The sequence below is a fragment of the Alosa sapidissima genome, chromosome 21, assembly GCF_018492685.1.
Source record: "Alosa sapidissima isolate fAloSap1 chromosome 21, fAloSap1.pri, whole genome shotgun sequence".
In the NCBI taxonomy this organism is placed as follows: Eukaryota; Metazoa; Chordata; class Actinopteri; order Clupeiformes; family Clupeidae; genus Alosa; species Alosa sapidissima.
The window spans coordinates 8,155,801-8,173,771 of record NC_055977.1 but is presented as its reverse complement, the minus strand read 5'-3'; the positions used below and the strand labels follow the sequence as shown (position 1 = coordinate 8,173,771).

At 40.8% G+C, this 17,971-nt stretch overlaps 3 protein-coding genes across 3 annotated transcripts; 2 read left to right on the top strand and 1 right to left on the bottom strand.

Annotated features, from left to right (window-relative positions):
* Positions 1 to 4,744: 4,744 nt before the first annotated feature.
* Positions 4,745 to 6,488, bottom strand: LOC121695704 (apolipoprotein A-IV-like). The gene is made up of 4 exons (XM_042076771.1): positions 6,353 to 6,488; positions 6,162 to 6,217; positions 5,868 to 6,018; positions 4,745 to 5,663 (listed from the first exon to the last, which is right to left on the bottom strand). The coding sequence occupies exons 2-4, from the start codon at positions 6,199 to 6,201 to the stop codon at positions 5,084 to 5,086; spliced, it is 771 nt and encodes a 256-aa protein (XP_041932705.1). The 5' UTR covers positions 6,202 to 6,217; positions 6,353 to 6,488; the 3' UTR covers positions 4,745 to 5,083.
* Positions 6,489 to 9,547: 3,059 nt separating this feature from the next.
* Positions 9,548 to 13,656, top strand: LOC121695771 (apolipoprotein A-IV-like). The gene is made up of 4 exons (XM_042076886.1): positions 9,548 to 9,609; positions 9,732 to 9,787; positions 9,980 to 10,130; positions 12,999 to 13,656. Exons 2-4 carry the CDS (start codon positions 9,748 to 9,750, stop codon positions 13,576 to 13,578), a joined length of 771 nt encoding a protein of 256 aa, XP_041932820.1. The 5' UTR covers positions 9,548 to 9,609; positions 9,732 to 9,747; the 3' UTR covers positions 13,579 to 13,656.
* Positions 13,657 to 15,694: 2,038 nt separating this feature from the next.
* On the top strand, positions 15,695 to 17,971 carry LOC121695624 (apolipoprotein A-IV-like). Its single transcript, XM_042076640.1, has 4 exons — positions 15,695 to 15,721; positions 15,806 to 15,854; positions 16,310 to 16,466; positions 17,336 to 17,971. Exons 2-4 carry the CDS (start codon positions 15,815 to 15,817, stop codon positions 17,889 to 17,891), a joined length of 753 nt encoding a protein of 250 aa, XP_041932574.1. The 5' UTR covers positions 15,695 to 15,721; positions 15,806 to 15,814; the 3' UTR covers positions 17,892 to 17,971.

Sequence of the window (17,971 nt, the reverse complement as noted above, 5' to 3'; positions counted from 1 at the left end):
TGCACTCCTCTTCTTCCACTTCATCCTTATTGAATACCTTTGTGGTTTGCTGTCCTGTAATTGGTGACTCTCTGTCTAGTCTTTGAAAATAGTGTACTCTTTGCCTTTGGAAGAACTATTTGGTTGCTGCTTGAATTTGGTGAAATTCAGGGGAGGGGGGTGTAACAGAGTTAGAAATGTAGTTTAGTGTTTGTATGTGATTTTCGCAATAATTAATCAGCTTTATTGAGATTGGTGTTTTGGACCCCCCCTTTGGAGAAACCCTATACTGCAGCTCTGCTGCGTTTTGTCCTTGTATTGTTGCCATAGCCGGTCAGAAGTGGTATGCTTTGCACTTTGTTTTAATTTTGTAACTGTAAAATGTTGTTTAAGTTGAAAACTTTTATATACCACCTGTATTATGTTACTTTACATGTATTGTTAAGATTTGGGTGCAATTCTAGCAACTTAGAGAACGTTTATTAATGTTTTCATTATGACCACAAGTTCATACACACTCCGCTAGCAACTTTCCATGCATTCAGTGTAGTTTAGCTTAGTGTGCATGGAAAGTGTAGTTTAGCTTAGTGTGCAGGAAAGTTTTTTTCTTGAATTTCCCCTTGGGGATCAATAAAGTATCTATCTTGTAAGGGTCCTATGGAGAGTGGTTCATATTGGGATAGGCAAAAGCACAGTTTAATAACAATTAGTTAAATAATAATAAGTCATTAACTTTTCTATTAACATATAATTTGCAAATAAACATTTAACATTTAAATGATGTAAGAAATAACTGTTAATTAGGGCCAAAAAGACATTTAGTTAACTATTAACACATATTAATACAATATTAGTTCATAGATTTGCTAAAACATTAACATACAGATTTTATGCAAACAACTAATATTTAATTAATGATGAAAAACTATTAACTTGTGCCAAATAGATATGTTAGTATCAATTAACAAATATTAACAAAGGGTTAGGTAATTACTAGTTTGCTATTTATTATGGCACCTTATTATGGAGTGTTACCCTTTGTTTGCATCATTTGAGGGAATAAAGTTTATTGCTCAACTCTTAACATTCAGTAACCCATTCAGTAATTGAGAAATCCAAGCAGCATAGAAATACTTAAAAAATACATACATTGATGTAGTGTTACGGAGTAGGCCCAATGACAAGACTCAAACTCAAACTCAATTCTGTGTAAATATCTATTTAATGAGCAAGCCTTTGCATAGAGAGCTTTAAGGAATATTTGTTCTCATCAGCCAGGCTTGATACTGGATGAGTTTTCCTGTTTTCCTATTAGTTGTAGCCTACATAACTAAATGAATCAACTCCACCACACAAATGACAAAATACAGGTTGTCTCTTTTCCTACATTAACAATTCTACAAACAGGCCCAGTCAGCAAACAGGTTGGAGATCATAGTCAATTGGTTTCAGGTCCAAATTGTCTGAACAACAGAGAAAGTAAAATGTTGTAAGAGAGACCAGACTATTTACCTTTGGCTGCAGGATGTTTACCATGGAATTAAGAATCAGTACAATAAAAATATATATAAAAAAAAACATTTTTTTTTATTAATGCTGTAGCTAGTCTATGCTTCCATTTATTTATCTTATTTTATTTTATTTTTATTTAGTATTTCAGGAGATGTATGATAACTTTCAGTGGACTGGAAAAGAGAGATCATTTAATTCCCTTTCAACAGAGACTCCCAGAATGCAGAGTCCAGAGACCTGGGTCTGCATGGACTGTGCAACCAACTCAATGAATGACTCGGACTTCTTCCGTATTGTCTCAGCGCTCTGCGTGAGCTGCCCATGGTAGTCCTGGACAAGCACTATTGCTTTCTTCTGGATGTCCTCAAAAGTGGCATGTTTAAAAGTTAACATGTTTCTGCACGTCTGTAGCAAAGGTTTCAGCCTGGGTGCCCAGTCCTTGGACCTTCTTCTCTACGTACCTCTCCACCTGGGACGCGAAACGGCCACCCTCGCGTTCGACTTTACGACCAAGGTCATGAAACACAGGGCCTGCCTTCTCCCCAAAGTCAGTGAAATATCGATCGATGGCATTCGCACTCTCTGAGACCTTGTCACTAAATAGAAGGAGATGGGAAAATTATTTAAGGTGGAGCAAGAATCATGGACACCTGTATGATGTGTTATAATTGCTTTATTTAGAATTTGCTTTATTTTATTATTTAAAAGTGTATTATTACTGACCTGTTTTATATCTTTACAGTTCCGACAGTTTAAATGATATGCATTTTTATATATGTAATATATATATATATATATATGTAAAAGAGGTCGTAATTCGTCAGCCGCTCACGGCCCTCGAACCCGCCACCTCAAAACACACTGGCATGGGAGTCGAACGCTCCAACCACTGAGCTAAAAGCACAGGCTTCCAACTCAGTGGTTAGAAGCATTCTTAGGGGTGTGAGGATTTACACATGCAACTAGCATGCTAGCTCAGTTCGCCTCCATTACACTCACCTCTCTAAATGCTCCACTGTAACAGAGGTCGTAATTCGTCTGCCGCTCACGGCCCTCAAACCCGCCACCTCAACACACACCGGCATGGGAGTGGAACGCTCTAACCACTGAGCTAAAAGCCCAGGCTTCCAACTCAGCGGTTAGAAGCATTATAAGCAGGGGTGTGAGGATTTACACGTGCAACTAGCATGCTAGCTCAGTTCGCCTCCGTTATTTTTTAATCAGTTATTTTTTTAATCAGTTATTTTTTCTCAAATTAATTAATCAAAATGAATCAGTTATTTTGACAGCCCTAGTTTTTTCTGATACCAGAAAAATGAAAAAGAAATGGAACAGACATAGCAAAAATGCGCATTTTGAGAACTAGATTTTGCATTTTGTTGTCCAGTGTGTAATGATTGATTGAAATCACACAGCGATTTGACGACAGGGTCAAATCATTGTGACCAGAGTGCTTTTGTTCAGACATGGGTGCTAACTGTTTTGAGAATGTGATGTCAGAGTTGACACAAGCATCAAAACGATCGAGAAAAAATTGTAAGAAACAGAAGAACAATGCGTCCGACTTTCGATAACAAAATGCTTTGACAAATGCCTTCAGCAAAAAAATAAATAAATTGATTATCATCATGAGGAGTAGGTGTTGATTTAGCATTTGCAACAGAGAGTGGGTTATGTTGTCATAGAGCAATAGACCCTTTCAAGAGAGTTCCATTATCAGCATCATAGTTGGCCCCACAAGGCTTCCGTTTTAACATTCCATATGTTATCTTAATGCAGAGGAAGTAGATTGGGAACCAAATAGAATGTTCAAGCATTGTTTTTATTGTTGAAAGGGTCTGAGGATGAATTCTGATGGAATATTCGGTAACACTTTACGGTAAGGGTACATGAATTATCATGAATTCATGCATTAATTAATTCATGATTTATGTATTACTAATTCCTTAATATCTCATGAATCATCAGAAATGTACATGGGTTCATATTCTGTCATTTGTGACCTCATACATGAACAACACATCAACTAAAGCATTAAGTATAGTGGGCACATCATTATGATTTATGATTTATTAAGAATCATTTATTTTTCTGCCAAAAATGTGGTCATCACTACTCAAATTCTGATTTGAGCACACCTTGTGCAGTTCTCTAAACACAAGCCATTGTTAACACTTTAGTTGAGGAGCCACAAACATGATGATGTTAATAAACCATAAATTATAATGATGTACCCATCGTATATAATGCTTTAGTTGATGTGTTGTTCATGCATGAGGTCATGAATGAGAGACTATGAACTCATGTCATGATGAAATGGTGTGTGTGTATGGGGTGGAGGGGTGGAGGGTGGTGTTTGGGTATGGTGTGTGTGTGTGTTTGGGAAGTATGGTGTAATGGTGTGTGTGAGTGTGTGTGTGTGGAGGAGGGGGTGTACCTGTGATAGAGATGACTACTGTAAAGAACTAAGGCACTATTGTTTCGTTATGAGATCGTTATAAGATATGATACAGCTTTACACCCTACATTAAAAAAACAAAACAAAGTCAGGATAACACAATAAAGCCCTGGGGCTTATTTCCATTGTGGTCCCTTGGGGGGGGGGCACTTGCAATGTTTGTCAGACTAAGACTAGAAGGATGGAGAACTGAAGAGAGGGAGAGGTTGGCTACAGGCCCTACAGGCCTAGGCTACATAGACCATAGACCATTTTTTGTACCCTCTCTGATTATAACAGAATAAACCTGATTCCTGAGTTTTTCCTGAAGTTTGCCAGTCTAAGATTAATATTAAGTAATTATTCACCACAATTACTTTCACCATCTGACTGCTAAGTCATTAAAACCAATGGCTTTTAATTTGCCATGGTCAATGGTATCAAAGGCCTTCTGTAGGTCTAGCATGACCATACCACAAAAATGACCTTTCTTTACTTCCCTCCTGATGTAGTCGGTTAGATACAGTAAACAGGTGTCAGTGGAATGTGATTTACGAAAGCCAGACTGGAATTCATAGATTGTGTGATACTAGATACTTAATCTGTTCAAAAATTATCCTTTCAATTTTCTTTGACAGACTACACAGAATAGAAACAGGTCTATAGTTTCCATGGTCTAGTTTACTCCCTTTCTTGTAAAGTGGAATCACTCTGGCAATCTTGAGATCATTGGGGAAATGTCCTTGTTCTATAGACATATCACCTTGCTCTATAGATTCTAGACTATTAAGCAAGTATGAGAAAACAAAAGTAGGGTATGATATAAATATTGTTTATTTAATTTAGTTTACATCAAACAACAATATGAAAAAGAAATACTCTTAGTGAGTGCCATGTATCACAAATGGATAATGCACATAAATATTTTCCTGTTTATAGCACATACACCCATTTAATTATGTCTTGAATTCTCATTATCCAAATCACTGACTTCCACAGTGAGAAAACATTTTATTCCATTCCATTCCAAGTTTGAGTGGACAAGCAATAAAGACATCTAATAGGTAGGCTATAGTTGGTCAAATTTGAGCCAGTGAATCTCTTTTAGAATAAATTAACTGTTCATTGACAATGGTCAGATCTGGGAGACTGTTCTTACTGGCGGTTCTTGGTGAAGGATTCCCACAGAGTGCTGAGCTGGCTCTTCAGGTCCTGCGCTAAGGGATCCAGCTTCCCCTTCAGCTCCTCTGCGTAGGGAGCCACATTCTGCTGGAGCTCCTGGCTCTTCTGAACCAGCTGCATTTGGATGCTGTGGGCCAGGGGAGCGACGCTCTTCTGGAAGTCCTGCAGGTGCTGGTCCACCCTTTTCTTCAGCTCATCAGTACGGGGGCCCAACTGGGACTGCAACTCAGCCAGGCTCTTCTCCAGGCTCCCCCTCAGCTCCTCAGTCTTCTGCTGCAGGGTGGCCTTCAGGGCCTCAGAGTCCAGGGCCTCAGCGTAGGGGGTGACATCCCTCTTCAGGTCCTCCACCTGCTGATGGAGGTCCAACCTCAGCTCCTCAGTGTAGGGCTCCAGATGGGTCTTCATGGCGCTCAGGTCCTTCTCCACGCGGGCCTTCAGCTGCTCGGCCTCATGGGATAGCTTCACCAGCAGGTCCTGAGTCAGAGGTGTCACCTGACTGCTAATAGCTACAGTGTATTGGTCAACAGCACCAGCACTTTCAGCAATTCTGGCACTGCAGAGAGAAAGACACAACGTTTAAAGTAGCTCTTGAAAACAACATACTTTTGCTGAAACTCATTTGGATTAAGTGGATGTGATTGTGAACTTGCATTTGAACTGCATAGTGTTGGTTTAAAAGACAAATGAAGTACACAGCTAAAAGTGCAATGTATTTAAAACAAACTAAGAGATAAAAGACATGACAGGTGTCACTCACTTTACTTCTTGGCCCAGTTCAGACTGCCTGATCTTCTGCAAGGCTTCCTCAGTAGTGAGTGTCGCCTTGGCAACATAATCCCAGAATGCATTTTTCACCATGTCCATATTGGGCATGGGTTGGTCCTGCCACATAAGGTTGGCATGGCAACCTGTAGAACAATATGATTATGGTTATGGATATGCTTTTGTCCAATAAGCAATAGATTCATTATCTCATTTTAAGCTCACGAAAACACATATCAGTTGGTGTTATTTTATGTTTAAAAAACCTTTGAGAGAAAATCTACCTTACCAGAAACAACAGCAAATGCAACAATCAGGAAAGCCTTCATGATTCCTCCTTAGCTTCTAAAATGGTACCAAATGATATGTTCTGTTAGTAAAACAATGGCAGATGATTACATCATACACAGCAAAATAGCGTGCTGAAATGAAACAAATATTGTTGATTAGGCTAATATAACAGCACATCTGGTCCCTTACCTGTAACAGTGAGCTTGTTTAGGTTCTTTCTCAGAGTGAGCTGGAGTGAGTGCCCAGTAGCTGATACTAACGCAGTATATATGCATATCAGAGTACTATGATGTAGGCTGCAAAGTCCACGGTTGGATGCCCTTCTGTCAATGCGTGTGGTGACACTGCTGAGTTATCAAAGCACAGTCCCCTTCTTTAACGATCTGTCTAGTCACACATTCCACATCACAGGCATGTTGGCACTCTGGAGACAAAGGTGTCAGAGAATATTCAGGGGACAGTGACCTTCAAAAACCAGATTAGCAGCCCATTGACAACAGTGTTATGATCTGAAGTAAAAGGCAAAAATGTAAGGAATGCCATTAGTAGAGCTTCGCATAGCCTATATGGGCCAGGCTGTGGTAGCGTAGTGGCTATAAGGAGCTGCGCTAGCATGCAGTTGGAGAGGGTTGAAGCGGAAGTAATCAAGGATCTTTGACGCAGTAGCCTGAAAAATTGTGGGTTCGATACCCGGCTTCCGCTGTTGTGCCCTTGAGAAAGGCATTTACTGTAACCGCGAGTCGCTTCAGGGACAATGGCCCTTGTAAAGTAATTGACATAGGCCTAATGTATGTAAGTCGCTTTGAACAAAAGTGTCTGCTAAATGAATGAATGTAAATGTAATATACACCTATGTACTGTATGTAATATGAGAGAATATTTCTACGCCATCCATCCATCATGCTTAAAGAACAAATACACTGCTTGTGTGTTATACATTGTGATATATTTCAGGGATTATCTGTCCATATTAGCATTGTAGCCCTCAACAATAATCTCATGGTGAACACAGGTTTGAAATTATGTGAAATGTAAGAATGATCTTTCATTGGGTCTTTTTTTGCAGTGATGTGATTATAAACCTTTAGCTTTTTTTTTATTCCTGAGAGCCAAAGTTTTGCAGTCTAACTTAACTTTCAGGAAACAGTGGACTGAGTTTTGCTATCGGTTATTCATGCTAAAACAAACAGCATATGATTCTATCGCTGAGTCTGTTAGGAGCAGCACACTAATTTGTTTGCATTATCTACGCAGTTTGCTTATCACTAACACAAAAGTCCACACTCATACGGGCATTTCATTCACTGAAAATGACGGATATACAGTAGACTAGAGGGGGGTCACATAGACATTCCTGCCCAGGTCATCAAACAGATAATCTCTATGGATTCTTTATGTGAGCAATGCTGTCTCACACAGTAGGTGAAAGAGCAGCTGATAAGGAAAGGTATATTAAGTTCAGCGTATGTGGCTTATATGCTGTACTTTGCTATGCATCCAGCATATGCGCATAATCACCCAATGCAGTTATCAAATACCAGTCATAAAAATACCTGTGCATTGACGTGGACATGTAAATGTGACACGTTGTGTATGTGTGAATCACTCAACATATTGGCCACTTTGGCTGTGATGAGCTGTTTGCTATTGACTGAATATGGGATGATGTGATGTTGTGCTTTGGCCTGATAAAGCCTTAGAATTGAGATGCATTTCATCAGGTATATGTGTCGGACTACCCGAGGGCATAGAAATGATGGAAAGCAGCCCATCTCTAGCTGATAGGGTTAAAGGATGAACCCAAGAAAAGGATGAGCATTAGTCCCCTAAAATCACTGAAATAAAATCTGGTCCTCCTACCACTGGATGTTTAACTGATTAACTGGTCTGCACCACTCTGGACAGACAGATACATCTGTCTCTCTGCATCACATCCAAATGCAAATTTTTGCTAAGGTCCTTCAAGTCCAAGGTCAGATCATCCCGTCAAAGCCTAGTCACATCACTGTGGATTCAGGTGAACTAGAAAGAAAACCTTATCTGCAGCAACAGTTGACTGCTTTAATTTAATTCCCTTGGACACTGGGGTTAATACACGGTTGCAGTCATGGACGGATTTTGAGCCACTGTGAAAAAAAACACAGATGACACACAGTACACATAACAAACAAATTAATAATTAATTAAAAACAAAAAAGTCCATGGAGAGTGGTCACTTGGCATGTAACACACAGCAGGATGTAGAGCACACATTGAAGGCCACTGTCCAGTCCATGGTTCAGGGTAGGAGTGCCATCCACTGTAGTGATGTTGCATCTCCGGCAGATTATCCCTGCAGCGCACATGCATAATAAACACAGTCCTCACGGGTTTATCTCAAGTCAGGCAACTTCAACATCTTGTGTTGCTCTAGTGTAATACTCTGCTATGGGCCCGCAGGACTTGGGCTACATTTCCCACAGTCTATAGTTGTGTTGTTACAACTAACAGTCTATAGTTGTGCTGTTTCAGCTAACAAATCTTTTGCAAATAATCACCATAACAGTGTATTTTCTGACCCTACATGATGGTAATGATTCCACATTCAGAGGTACTAGAGTGTATTCCATTGCTGTAGCTAGCTCGGTAGCCTAAATGTTTTTCTATTGCTGTAAGATGCTCTGGATAGAAGTGTCTGCCAAATGAATGAACGTAAATGTAAGTGTAGTAAACTGAGGTTCTCTCTGGGTGATTCAGAGGGCACTCGGGCGTGCTATGCCAGCTAAGGTAATGACAGCACTCGGGCGTGCTATGCCAGCTAAGGTAATGACAGCAGGGCACTCGGGCGTGCTATGCCAGCTAAGGTAATGACAGCACTCGGGCGTGCTATGCCAGCTAAGGTAATGACAGCACTTGGGCGTGCTATGCCAGCTAAGGTAATGACAACAGGGCACTCAAGCGTGCTATGCCAGCTAAGGTAATTACAGCACTTGGGCGTGCTATGCCAGCTAAGGTAATGACAGCACTCGGGCGTGCTATGCCAGCTAAGGTAATGACAGCACTTGGGCGTGCTATGCCAGCTAAGGTAATGACAGCACTTGGGCGTGCTATGCCAGCTAAGGTAATGACAACAGGGCACTCAAGCGTGCTATGCCAGCTAAGGTAATGACAGCAGGGCATTTGGCCGTGCTATGCCAGCTAAGGTAATGACAGCACTTGGGCGTGCTATGCCAGCTAAGGTAATGACAGCACTTGGGCGTGCTATGCCAGCTAAGGTAATGACAGCAGGGCACTCAAGCGTGCTATGCCAGCTAAGGTAATGACAGCAGAGCAACTCTGCACTGGACTTTGTCTTCCTCATCACGGCATGATGATCAGCTTATCATATATATACACAACCCTGAATTTCAGTCCAGACAGACGCTCATAAATTCCAACAGAGGCAAAGAGTCAAGCAGACTGACAAGGTATAGTATAGATGATCTACATGTACTTTCCTTTTCTATTTAATGTCCTTATTCTAATCAATTGTGGTATACATATTAGTTCATTAATGAATAGATGTTTCTTGTTTTTTTGTTGTTGTTAGACGTGAAACAAGAGTCATGAAGGTCTTTCTGGTTCTTGCACTTGCTGTTTTCACAGGTAAGGGGGAGGAATCATTAAAGTCCAAACCAGTAGCCAAAAAACAATAACAACAATAAAAAAAACACATTTGGGTAGATTCTTTAAAGACATGACAGTCTTTTTACATCTAAACCTGTTAACCCGTGAAATCTTTCTCCAAATTGTTACTTTTTAAACCACTTCACTCATAACTGCTACATTCTCCTCTAGGTTGCCATGCCAACCTCATGCAGCAAGACCAGCCACTGCCCACCATGGACAAGGTAAAAGATGCATTCTGGGAGTATGTTCTCAAGATGACATTCACCACTGAGGAAGTCTTGCAGAAGATCCGGCAGTCTGAACTAGGCCAGGAATTCAGGTGAGAGATCAAATTAAAGGTGAAATATGACATTTTGCATCTGATCTCAGAGCTCTGCAGTTATCATTATTAACATCTACTTCACGATTATGGTTTTGGTTATGGTAATTGACAGACGCTTTCGTCCAAAGCAATGTTAATTATTGGCGTTATTATTATTACACTTTAAATACAATACCTTATTATGACCGCCGCTAGCGAAGCGGTCATATAGGGATTGTCAAAGTTGTTTTTTTCCCCCCCATCATCTACTTCCTGAATTTTTGGTCAACGATACCCGGGACACCGAACCACCGAGGCACATGAAATTTGGTGGGTATGTAGCCCCACTAGACTTTTACGGAAAAATTCGTTTCGTCCCCCCCCGTGCTGGGCCCCCCGAACCGCAAAAATAGCAGTTTTTCCTAAATAACTACCTGAACCGTGGCACTGAGGATGAAGAATCTTTTATGGTATGTTGGTCTCAAGGGCCCACATCAAGGCCCATAATCACTCATTTGTGATTTGCACCCCCCCGGTAAAAAATGAAAATGCAATATTATTCTGCTTTAATCGCCCCTATCTTCAGTTAAGATGTTCAGAACTGCACCAAATTTTATGTTTATGATTGACCTGGCATTCTCTGGGGGTATGCCAAGTTTCGTAGAATTTCATCCATGGGGGGGTCTAAAAAAATTAGGTTATGTGTACATTTAGTGACTGTACACTCATTGGCCTGTAGATGGCGGTGCACACATATACACATGCACACACACACACAGGCACCCACATACTATAGGTATTAGAACGGCCGATACATAATTACAAATTCAGTAGGATTAAAAGAAAGCCAAAATAAATATTCATCATCAGCATGGCTGCATTTCCAGTATTGGCGATAAGTAGTCGTTTGTCCACTAGATGGCGCATCGTTGCAGTGAGACGTAATTTTGTTGGAAGTTAAAAGTAGGTTGGAAAAACAATGGACGCTTCCTACAAGGACTGTAGTTTATGCAGAGAACGTCTAATAAGGATAGGACGATGTTCACATGAAATGTAATTCCCATTTCTTCTTGAAGCCGAAATAAATCTGAGTAAATCTGGTGTTTACTGCAGGTACGTTAATCTTATAATATCAATAAGGACCAGGTAATGTTACCGTTAGCGTTGGTTGAGTGAGTGATGGAGGCCAATTTGATTGATTGCATTTGTAGAAAACTATAAATGCGGTTATACCAAGCAAATTGATAGCAGCACTGTTTGTATCTTTCGACTGTCATTTGTTGCACGTGCTACAAAAATCATTCTGTGCAATGGAAGATTTACCAACGTTACACCGGTCTGATAGGCTACAGTTTTGCCTATGGCTACATGCTTGAGACTGAGACGCCTGTTTATTTTGTTTTAAGTGCGTTTTAAGGGTGTGAGAGGGGAATCGATGTGCTTTGATTCCTGCTTGGTAGTTGTAGTCTGTGAAATTAAAAAGCACGTGTGTGTGAAGTATCCAAACAATGACACCTTAATTTCATTATGGCTGCTTTAGCAACACGCCTTAAGCTACTGTGTAGTGGGTCCCATTTAGAAGTGGCTACTTCATTCGCGCTTTCCTTGACTGCGTGAATTTTATTACAACTTTTCGCCACGACATGGCAGTTTAAGTCCGCTTGATACTGTAAGGCGTGAGCCATTGGTTTCCCAAGAAGATTTTATTTGTGTCGCCAGCATAGCCTATTGACAATTTATGTTGTAAATAGGCCTACCTTATAATCCTACCTGTAGCTTAGGGAAGCTATCAGCTTTCTATTAGGATCTAGTTTGTTAGTTACAGTTTTGTCATAACTCCCTGATTCATTTTTGCATTTAGAATAGCCAGAGCGTGAATATCTCAATCGGAAAATTAAACAATATCGGGTGCCTATGGACTAGGCTGGGTGAACCCAGCCTGATCTGCCCGCTATTTATTTTTTGATTTCTTAAAAGATTGAGCTTGGTCTGGTGAAAGCCAGACTAGCCATGGACCTCAGTTACACAATGCAAGGGAACATGAATCAGCCTATATTTGCACGAACAATAACGGACAACAGCTCTTCAACTTTGGCCCGTTAAAATGTGTATGAACAGTCTAGCGACGCATTTCATCAAGGCCCATTTGGACATGTCAGTTATTTGCACCACTGGTTAGATGTAAAACAGCATTTCGTTTCAGACTACTGTTGCTTAATTTGTGCATTAACAATAACGTTTCAGACTACTGTTACTTAATTTGTGCATTTACAATAAAGTATCACATGAACTAAAGATGACTAAAATCTTATGTAGAAGAAGAAACATTCACAAAAAATCCATCCATCCAAAAATGACCTTTGTTTTTGATAGCTGTTGAAAACGGCATGGAACTGACAGAGATGTTTTTGTTTATAAATAAATAAATAAAATTATGCTGATACCTTTTGCTTTTCCCATATACAATGTAGCCTACAGGTGTAAGTGACCTTTCATCAATCCAGTTGCAATGGATGAACTGTGATGAACTGCCCTACTTGTGATTGTTGAATTTTGTGAATTTTAAAGGTTTTATAACAATGCTACATCTTCTTTGGCTATTCTACAATCTATTCACCTTTTCAGCACCAGTAGGCTACTTTCTGTGCAGCCGCACACACACGCTCAGGCATGCCAAATAAGCATACACAAAAGTTTCAAGAGTGGGGGATGGAGTAAAATATGGAGACAAATTGAAGTGTGATTTCTTTTCGCGGAACGGATGTACAGATCTGAGCGGATCTAGTTTACAGTATGTTTTAAATGCTGTGTGATCTAGATTATTTCATTTTTTATTTTATCTTTTTCTTGCAACATACATTGAAATATTCTCCCCTCTCTCTGCAGTGCCAGAATTGCAAAAAGTGCTGGTGCTGTTGACCAGTACACTACAGCTGTTGGCGGTCAGGTGACACCTCTGACTCAGGACCTGCTGGCCAAGCTATCCCATGAGGCCGAGCAGCTGAGAGCCCATGTGGAGAAGGACCTGAGCGCCATGAAGACCCATCTGGAGCCCTACACTGAGGAACTGAAGTTGGACCTCCATCAGCAGGTGGAGGACCTGAAGAGGGATGTCACCCCCTACGCTGAGGCCCTGGACTCTGAGGCCCTGAAGGCCACCCTGCAGCAGAAGACTGAGGAGCTGAGGGGGAGCCTGGAGAAGAGCCTGGCCGAGTTGCAGTCCCAGTTGGGCCCCCATACTGATGAGCTGAAGAAAAGGGTGGACCAGCACCTGCAAGACTTCCAGAAGAGCGTCACTCCCCTGTCCCACAGCATCCAAATGCAGCTGGTTCAGAAGAGCCAGGAGCTCCAGCAGAATGTGGCTCCCTACGCAGAGGAGCTGAAGGGGAAGCTGGATCCCTTAGCGCAGGACCTGAAGAGCCAGCTCAGCACTCTGTGGGAATCCTTCACCAAGAACCGCCAGTAGGAACAGTCTCCCAGAACTGACCACTGTCAGTGGATAAGAAAAGACAAGATATTATTGAATGAATGTATATGGCAAAAAAGTGTGCAAAATATTTATATGCCTTATTCATCTGTGATAAATGGTACTTATTCAGAGTATTTATTGTTCATATTTCTTCATAACATGAGCTAAAGTAAATAAACTGTATTTAATATTCATGTTGTTTTCTCATAAGTAACATTGATCAAACTAATTTATTATCTCACATCACATCAGACAACACAAGGTGTTATGCTATCCCCTGCAATCTGACTGTGGTGAAACATTGCAGTCAAAAGTTGTTAATGTCACAAAATCATGGCTTATCATTTAATAGCAATATCTTAAATCAAGTCCTGAACTAACTAGGAATAAGCTCCAGGCACTGCTTATATTAGATGTGCAAGATTTAACTAGAAATTGGTGTTGGGGAAACAGAAATCTGCTGGAGTAAGATTTTTTCCACCTATCTACTTCAAAATAAGTTTTTTGTTTGTTTTTTGTAGTTGTTGCAGTTCCCCACTAGCCTGGCGGGCCATCCTATATCATTGAAATGTATAGTCTGGAATCGAACCATTCACCTCGCTTAATCCAAGGGGCGGGCAGAGAATTGTCTTTCAAACTGCCTAGGCATGCAATAGGCCAGCGCTACGACCATATCCGTATCCGGTCGGCAAAACGGCAAATACAAATTAATTTGCCGCCGCTAGGGTGCGTCTAGATTTCTAGGCTAGTTCCCCACTGCATTACTGCCTGTGACTCTCACATGTCTTTAAAGTCATTGCCTTTTTACTGTAAGGGCCACTTGAAATGACCACTATTCTGCAAAGACCATAGAATGAATGGCTATACATTTGTTATGGCTTATGTGTTCCTTACTTTTACTATGAGGTAACCTTCAGTGTTTAGTGACACTTGAATTTCCCCTGGGGATCTATAAAGTATCTATCTATCTATATATCTATCTACATGTTGATGTTTATTGATACCTATAGTCTATATGTATGATGCCTTGCAGTAGAATGTGAACACAGGAAGTTGGAATTCTGCTCGCAGGAATTTGCTGACTCAGTAGTATAGACGAAGCAATGATCAACAGAAATATCAACAATACAAACAGAGAGAACTAACCCAGCAAACACTATGAATGGGCAGATGTACATTTCACAACTAAAAGGGCCCTCGAAAGGTCTGTGCACCTAAATGTAAGTCCACTCTCAAACATCCAAATCTTCTCCAAAAACAGCCAATTACATGGGGGAACTTTTTGAGCAATGCTGCTGGGCAACCGCATAGCCTGCTCACTGTGTTCTGATTGGACGATCATGATAATTTGCCTCCTGTTGATTACAACAGAAGTTCTCCAGAAGAAGGGGTGTAAAGGTACACGTATTCATAATGAAAGGTTGCCTTGTAGGGGTGTAAAGGTACACGTATTCGTAATGAATTGTTTAGGTACAGGACATTAAGTTCAATACAGATGTGTACCAAATGTACCAAATGCAGTATTTAACAGTACAGTGGACTTTTTTGCTTTTTTATGTTTAAAATTCGAGTTCCCACACAAACATATTAATTAGCAGACCCTATTTCAGTTTAGTTAATTAACATTAAAAAAAAAAACATTTGACCCCTTTAAAAAATACAATGTTGTCAATGAATTTTAGGTTAGCAGTACCTACATGCATACAGTACCGAAAATTAAACAAATCGTTGTTTATTGAAATAGAGACCTTTAGCTCCAGACCCTCAGACCCACACATAAATGTGTAACCCCCAAGTGAGTGAGTGAGCGTGAAAGAATACTCTGAATGCAATACTCATCACCTTGGAGTGCTCTGGTGTATTAGGTCTTAGACTCTTAAGGTGTTACAATAAATGTGTCCTTTTTTGATTAGTTCCTCTGATCAATATCACTGACCCATTCCCAACTGACTTGATCAAAAATGGCAAAGTTTTGCTCTTGCGCAAAAGTGAACATTTGACCAGATGTAGTAGTATAGCTAGCTGAGCAGCTTTCCTATCTTCCAAGGAGACTTCTGGACTTTGTTTGCCACAAAAGCTCCTTATAAAGAGAACCTCCCTTGTTGCACTTTTCAGAGACTGTTCTTGGACATCACACTGAGTAAGTGTATAAATGCACATTTTTGTATTTGTGCAAAATGTGTTTTATTGTCCTGTTTGCTTAACTATTAATCCCTTTTTACAGACTGAAGCCATGAAACAGTTGGTTATTCTGGCCTTAACCCTGTTTGTGGGTAAGAATTGCATCATTGTTTGCTAAAAATATAAATGTAAATGTGAAATTCACCAACTTCATTGGGCTAGAATAGGGAATTAAAAACCGTTGTGATGATGGGATTCAGAGTCGTACATTGAAACAATCCTTTCACATGTTCCTGTGTATTATGTTGATATTCCAATGTTTGCATTGTAGGCTACATCTCCACCAACCATCAAAAGTAAATGTTCCTAAAGTAACTGGTTGTGTTGTTATCTGGAATAGCAGCCTACGGCGTAAGCACAAGCACAAAACTGAGTTTTTATTTTTTTTTAGAGTTTTTAGTATTATATCCTGCACTCAACTCAACAGCTCTGTTGAAAACACTTATGTCTCTACAACGGTCTTCATCTCTCTTCCCTACCACTGCATATACATGATCATTCTCTTCCGAGCGTTTCACTAAATGTGTCGGCTCTTTGGCCTTCTCAGGGTGCCACTGCGAAAGCGACGCACTGAACAGGAAACCTCTCAAGATCCAACTTGAGCTCAGAAAAGACATTTTCTTGGATTACATCAGAAAGTCAGTGAATATCCATGAATCGACTCTCGAGAATCTTGGAAAAATAGACCTTGGGCAAGAGATCAAGTAAGTCCAAATGACACTGACCAGCTTTCTATGAAATGGCTCTTGGAATCTCTTACATACAATTTTTTATTTACGTAGGGTAGTAATGGCAGGTAATAAAGTAAGCAAATTAAAGGTATTAGATATCCATAAACTTCTTTGAAGGTAGTCAAAATAGAAGGCAATAAGTGCCCAAAGATGTAGGCCTACTCCCTGTTGAATTTGTGCTGTTCAAAAACTGAATGACATAGATGAGTAATTCAGTAATGCTTTAATCAATTGTTGGCCAATCTACAGTCTACAATGTACAGCTATCTGTTAATTCCACAAACAAAAGATGAGTTCAGGTTATCCAGTAGTAGCTCGGATGTTTTAGAAAAGCAATAAGCCCCGAGAGGTCATAGGTTACAATGATTTTGGAACAGCTAAGGGCGGTTGTTTGGCACGACGCGCCTAAAACCCCTCTTAGCTGTTCTAAAATCAGTGTAACCTACAGACTCGAGTGGCTTATTGCTTTTCTAAAATGGTTACTACATACAGTATATCTGGCAAGATTTCATAAAATAAAGGCACAGCATGAGAAATGTAACAATCTATTCATAGATAATCATTCTTCTGCCGATAAATATATTTCCTCTATCTGAATGGTTGCCAAGCAACGTTGAGATGCAGCTACTTTAATTTTTGTATCAAGTTATGGTAGCGCAATATGTTTGTGCTGCATTTTACAACGGCATCGAATGCGATTCAGCCAATCATAATCAAGGACCAGAACTATCAATTTTGATACACGTTTGAACACTTATTTTACACTCTGATCACAACATGGCACTGAGGTACAGATTGATTTTTTCATTTCTCTCTTTTTCTCTCTCCATCTCCCTCTCCAGCACAAAGGTGTCTCATACCGCTGACGCAATCAATCAATACATTGAGACTCTGCACAGCCAGGTGACTCCTCTGACTCAGGACTTGCTGGCCAAGCTATCCCAGGAGGCCGAGCAACTGAAAGCCCGTGTGGAGAAGGACCTGGACGCCATGAAGACCCATCTGGGGCTCTACGCTGAGGAGATCAGGCTGGAGATGGAGCGGCAGATGGAGGAGATGAGGAGGGACACCAGACCCCACCGGGAGACGCTCCAGTCGGGGACGGTGAGGAGCATGCTGCTCGAGACGGCCGAGGAGATGAGGGGCGGACTGGAGAAGAGTGTGGCCGAGCTGCAGGCCCAGCTGGAGGCTGAGGCCGACGACATGAAGCGCACGATGGACCGCTACCTGCAGGGCCTGAAGGAGAGCACCGTGCCCGTGGTGGAGAAGCTCAAAAGCCAGATGACCGAGGCAGGACAGACCCTCCAGCAGACCTTTGTTAGCTTTGGAACAGAGCTGGGAGAGAACCTGAAAAAACAATTCATTTCCTTCTGGCAGTCTCTCAACAAAACTAGTTAATTCAGACTTCTGTAAAAGAGGGGCAGGTCCAAGTCAGTCAGGTGATACAAATGGCAAGAATAAAAGGTCATTCAAACGGT

Bases quoted from the DNA above. Each gene is read 5' to 3' on its own strand.
- LOC121695704 (XM_042076771.1), bottom strand. From the start codon at position 6,201: ATGAAGGCTTTCCTGATTGTTGCATTTGCTGTTGTTTCTG. The intron at 6,019-6,161 runs GTAAGGTAGATT...ATTGTTCTACAG, and splicing joins TGCATTTGCTGTTGTTTCTG to GTTGCCATGCCAACCTTATG. The intron at 5,664-5,867 runs GTGAGTGACACC...TTCTCTCTGCAG, and splicing joins GAACTGGGCCAAGAAGTAAA to TGCCAGAATTGCTGAAAGTG.
- LOC121695771 (XM_042076886.1), top strand. From the start codon at position 9,748: ATGAAGGTCTTTCTGGTTCTTGCACTTGCTGTTTTCACAG. The intron at 9,788-9,979 runs GTAAGGGGGAGG...ATTCTCCTCTAG, and splicing joins TGCACTTGCTGTTTTCACAG to GTTGCCATGCCAACCTCATG. The intron at 10,131-12,998 runs GTGAGAGATCAA...CTCTCTCTGCAG, and splicing joins GAACTAGGCCAGGAATTCAG to TGCCAGAATTGCAAAAAGTG.
- LOC121695624 (XM_042076640.1), top strand. From the start codon at position 15,815: ATGAAACAGTTGGTTATTCTGGCCTTAACCCTGTTTGTGG. The intron at 15,855-16,309 runs GTAAGAATTGCA...TGGCCTTCTCAG, and splicing joins GGCCTTAACCCTGTTTGTGG to GGTGCCACTGCGAAAGCGAC. The intron at 16,467-17,335 runs GTAAGTCCAAAT...CTCCCTCTCCAG, and splicing joins GACCTTGGGCAAGAGATCAA to CACAAAGGTGTCTCATACCG.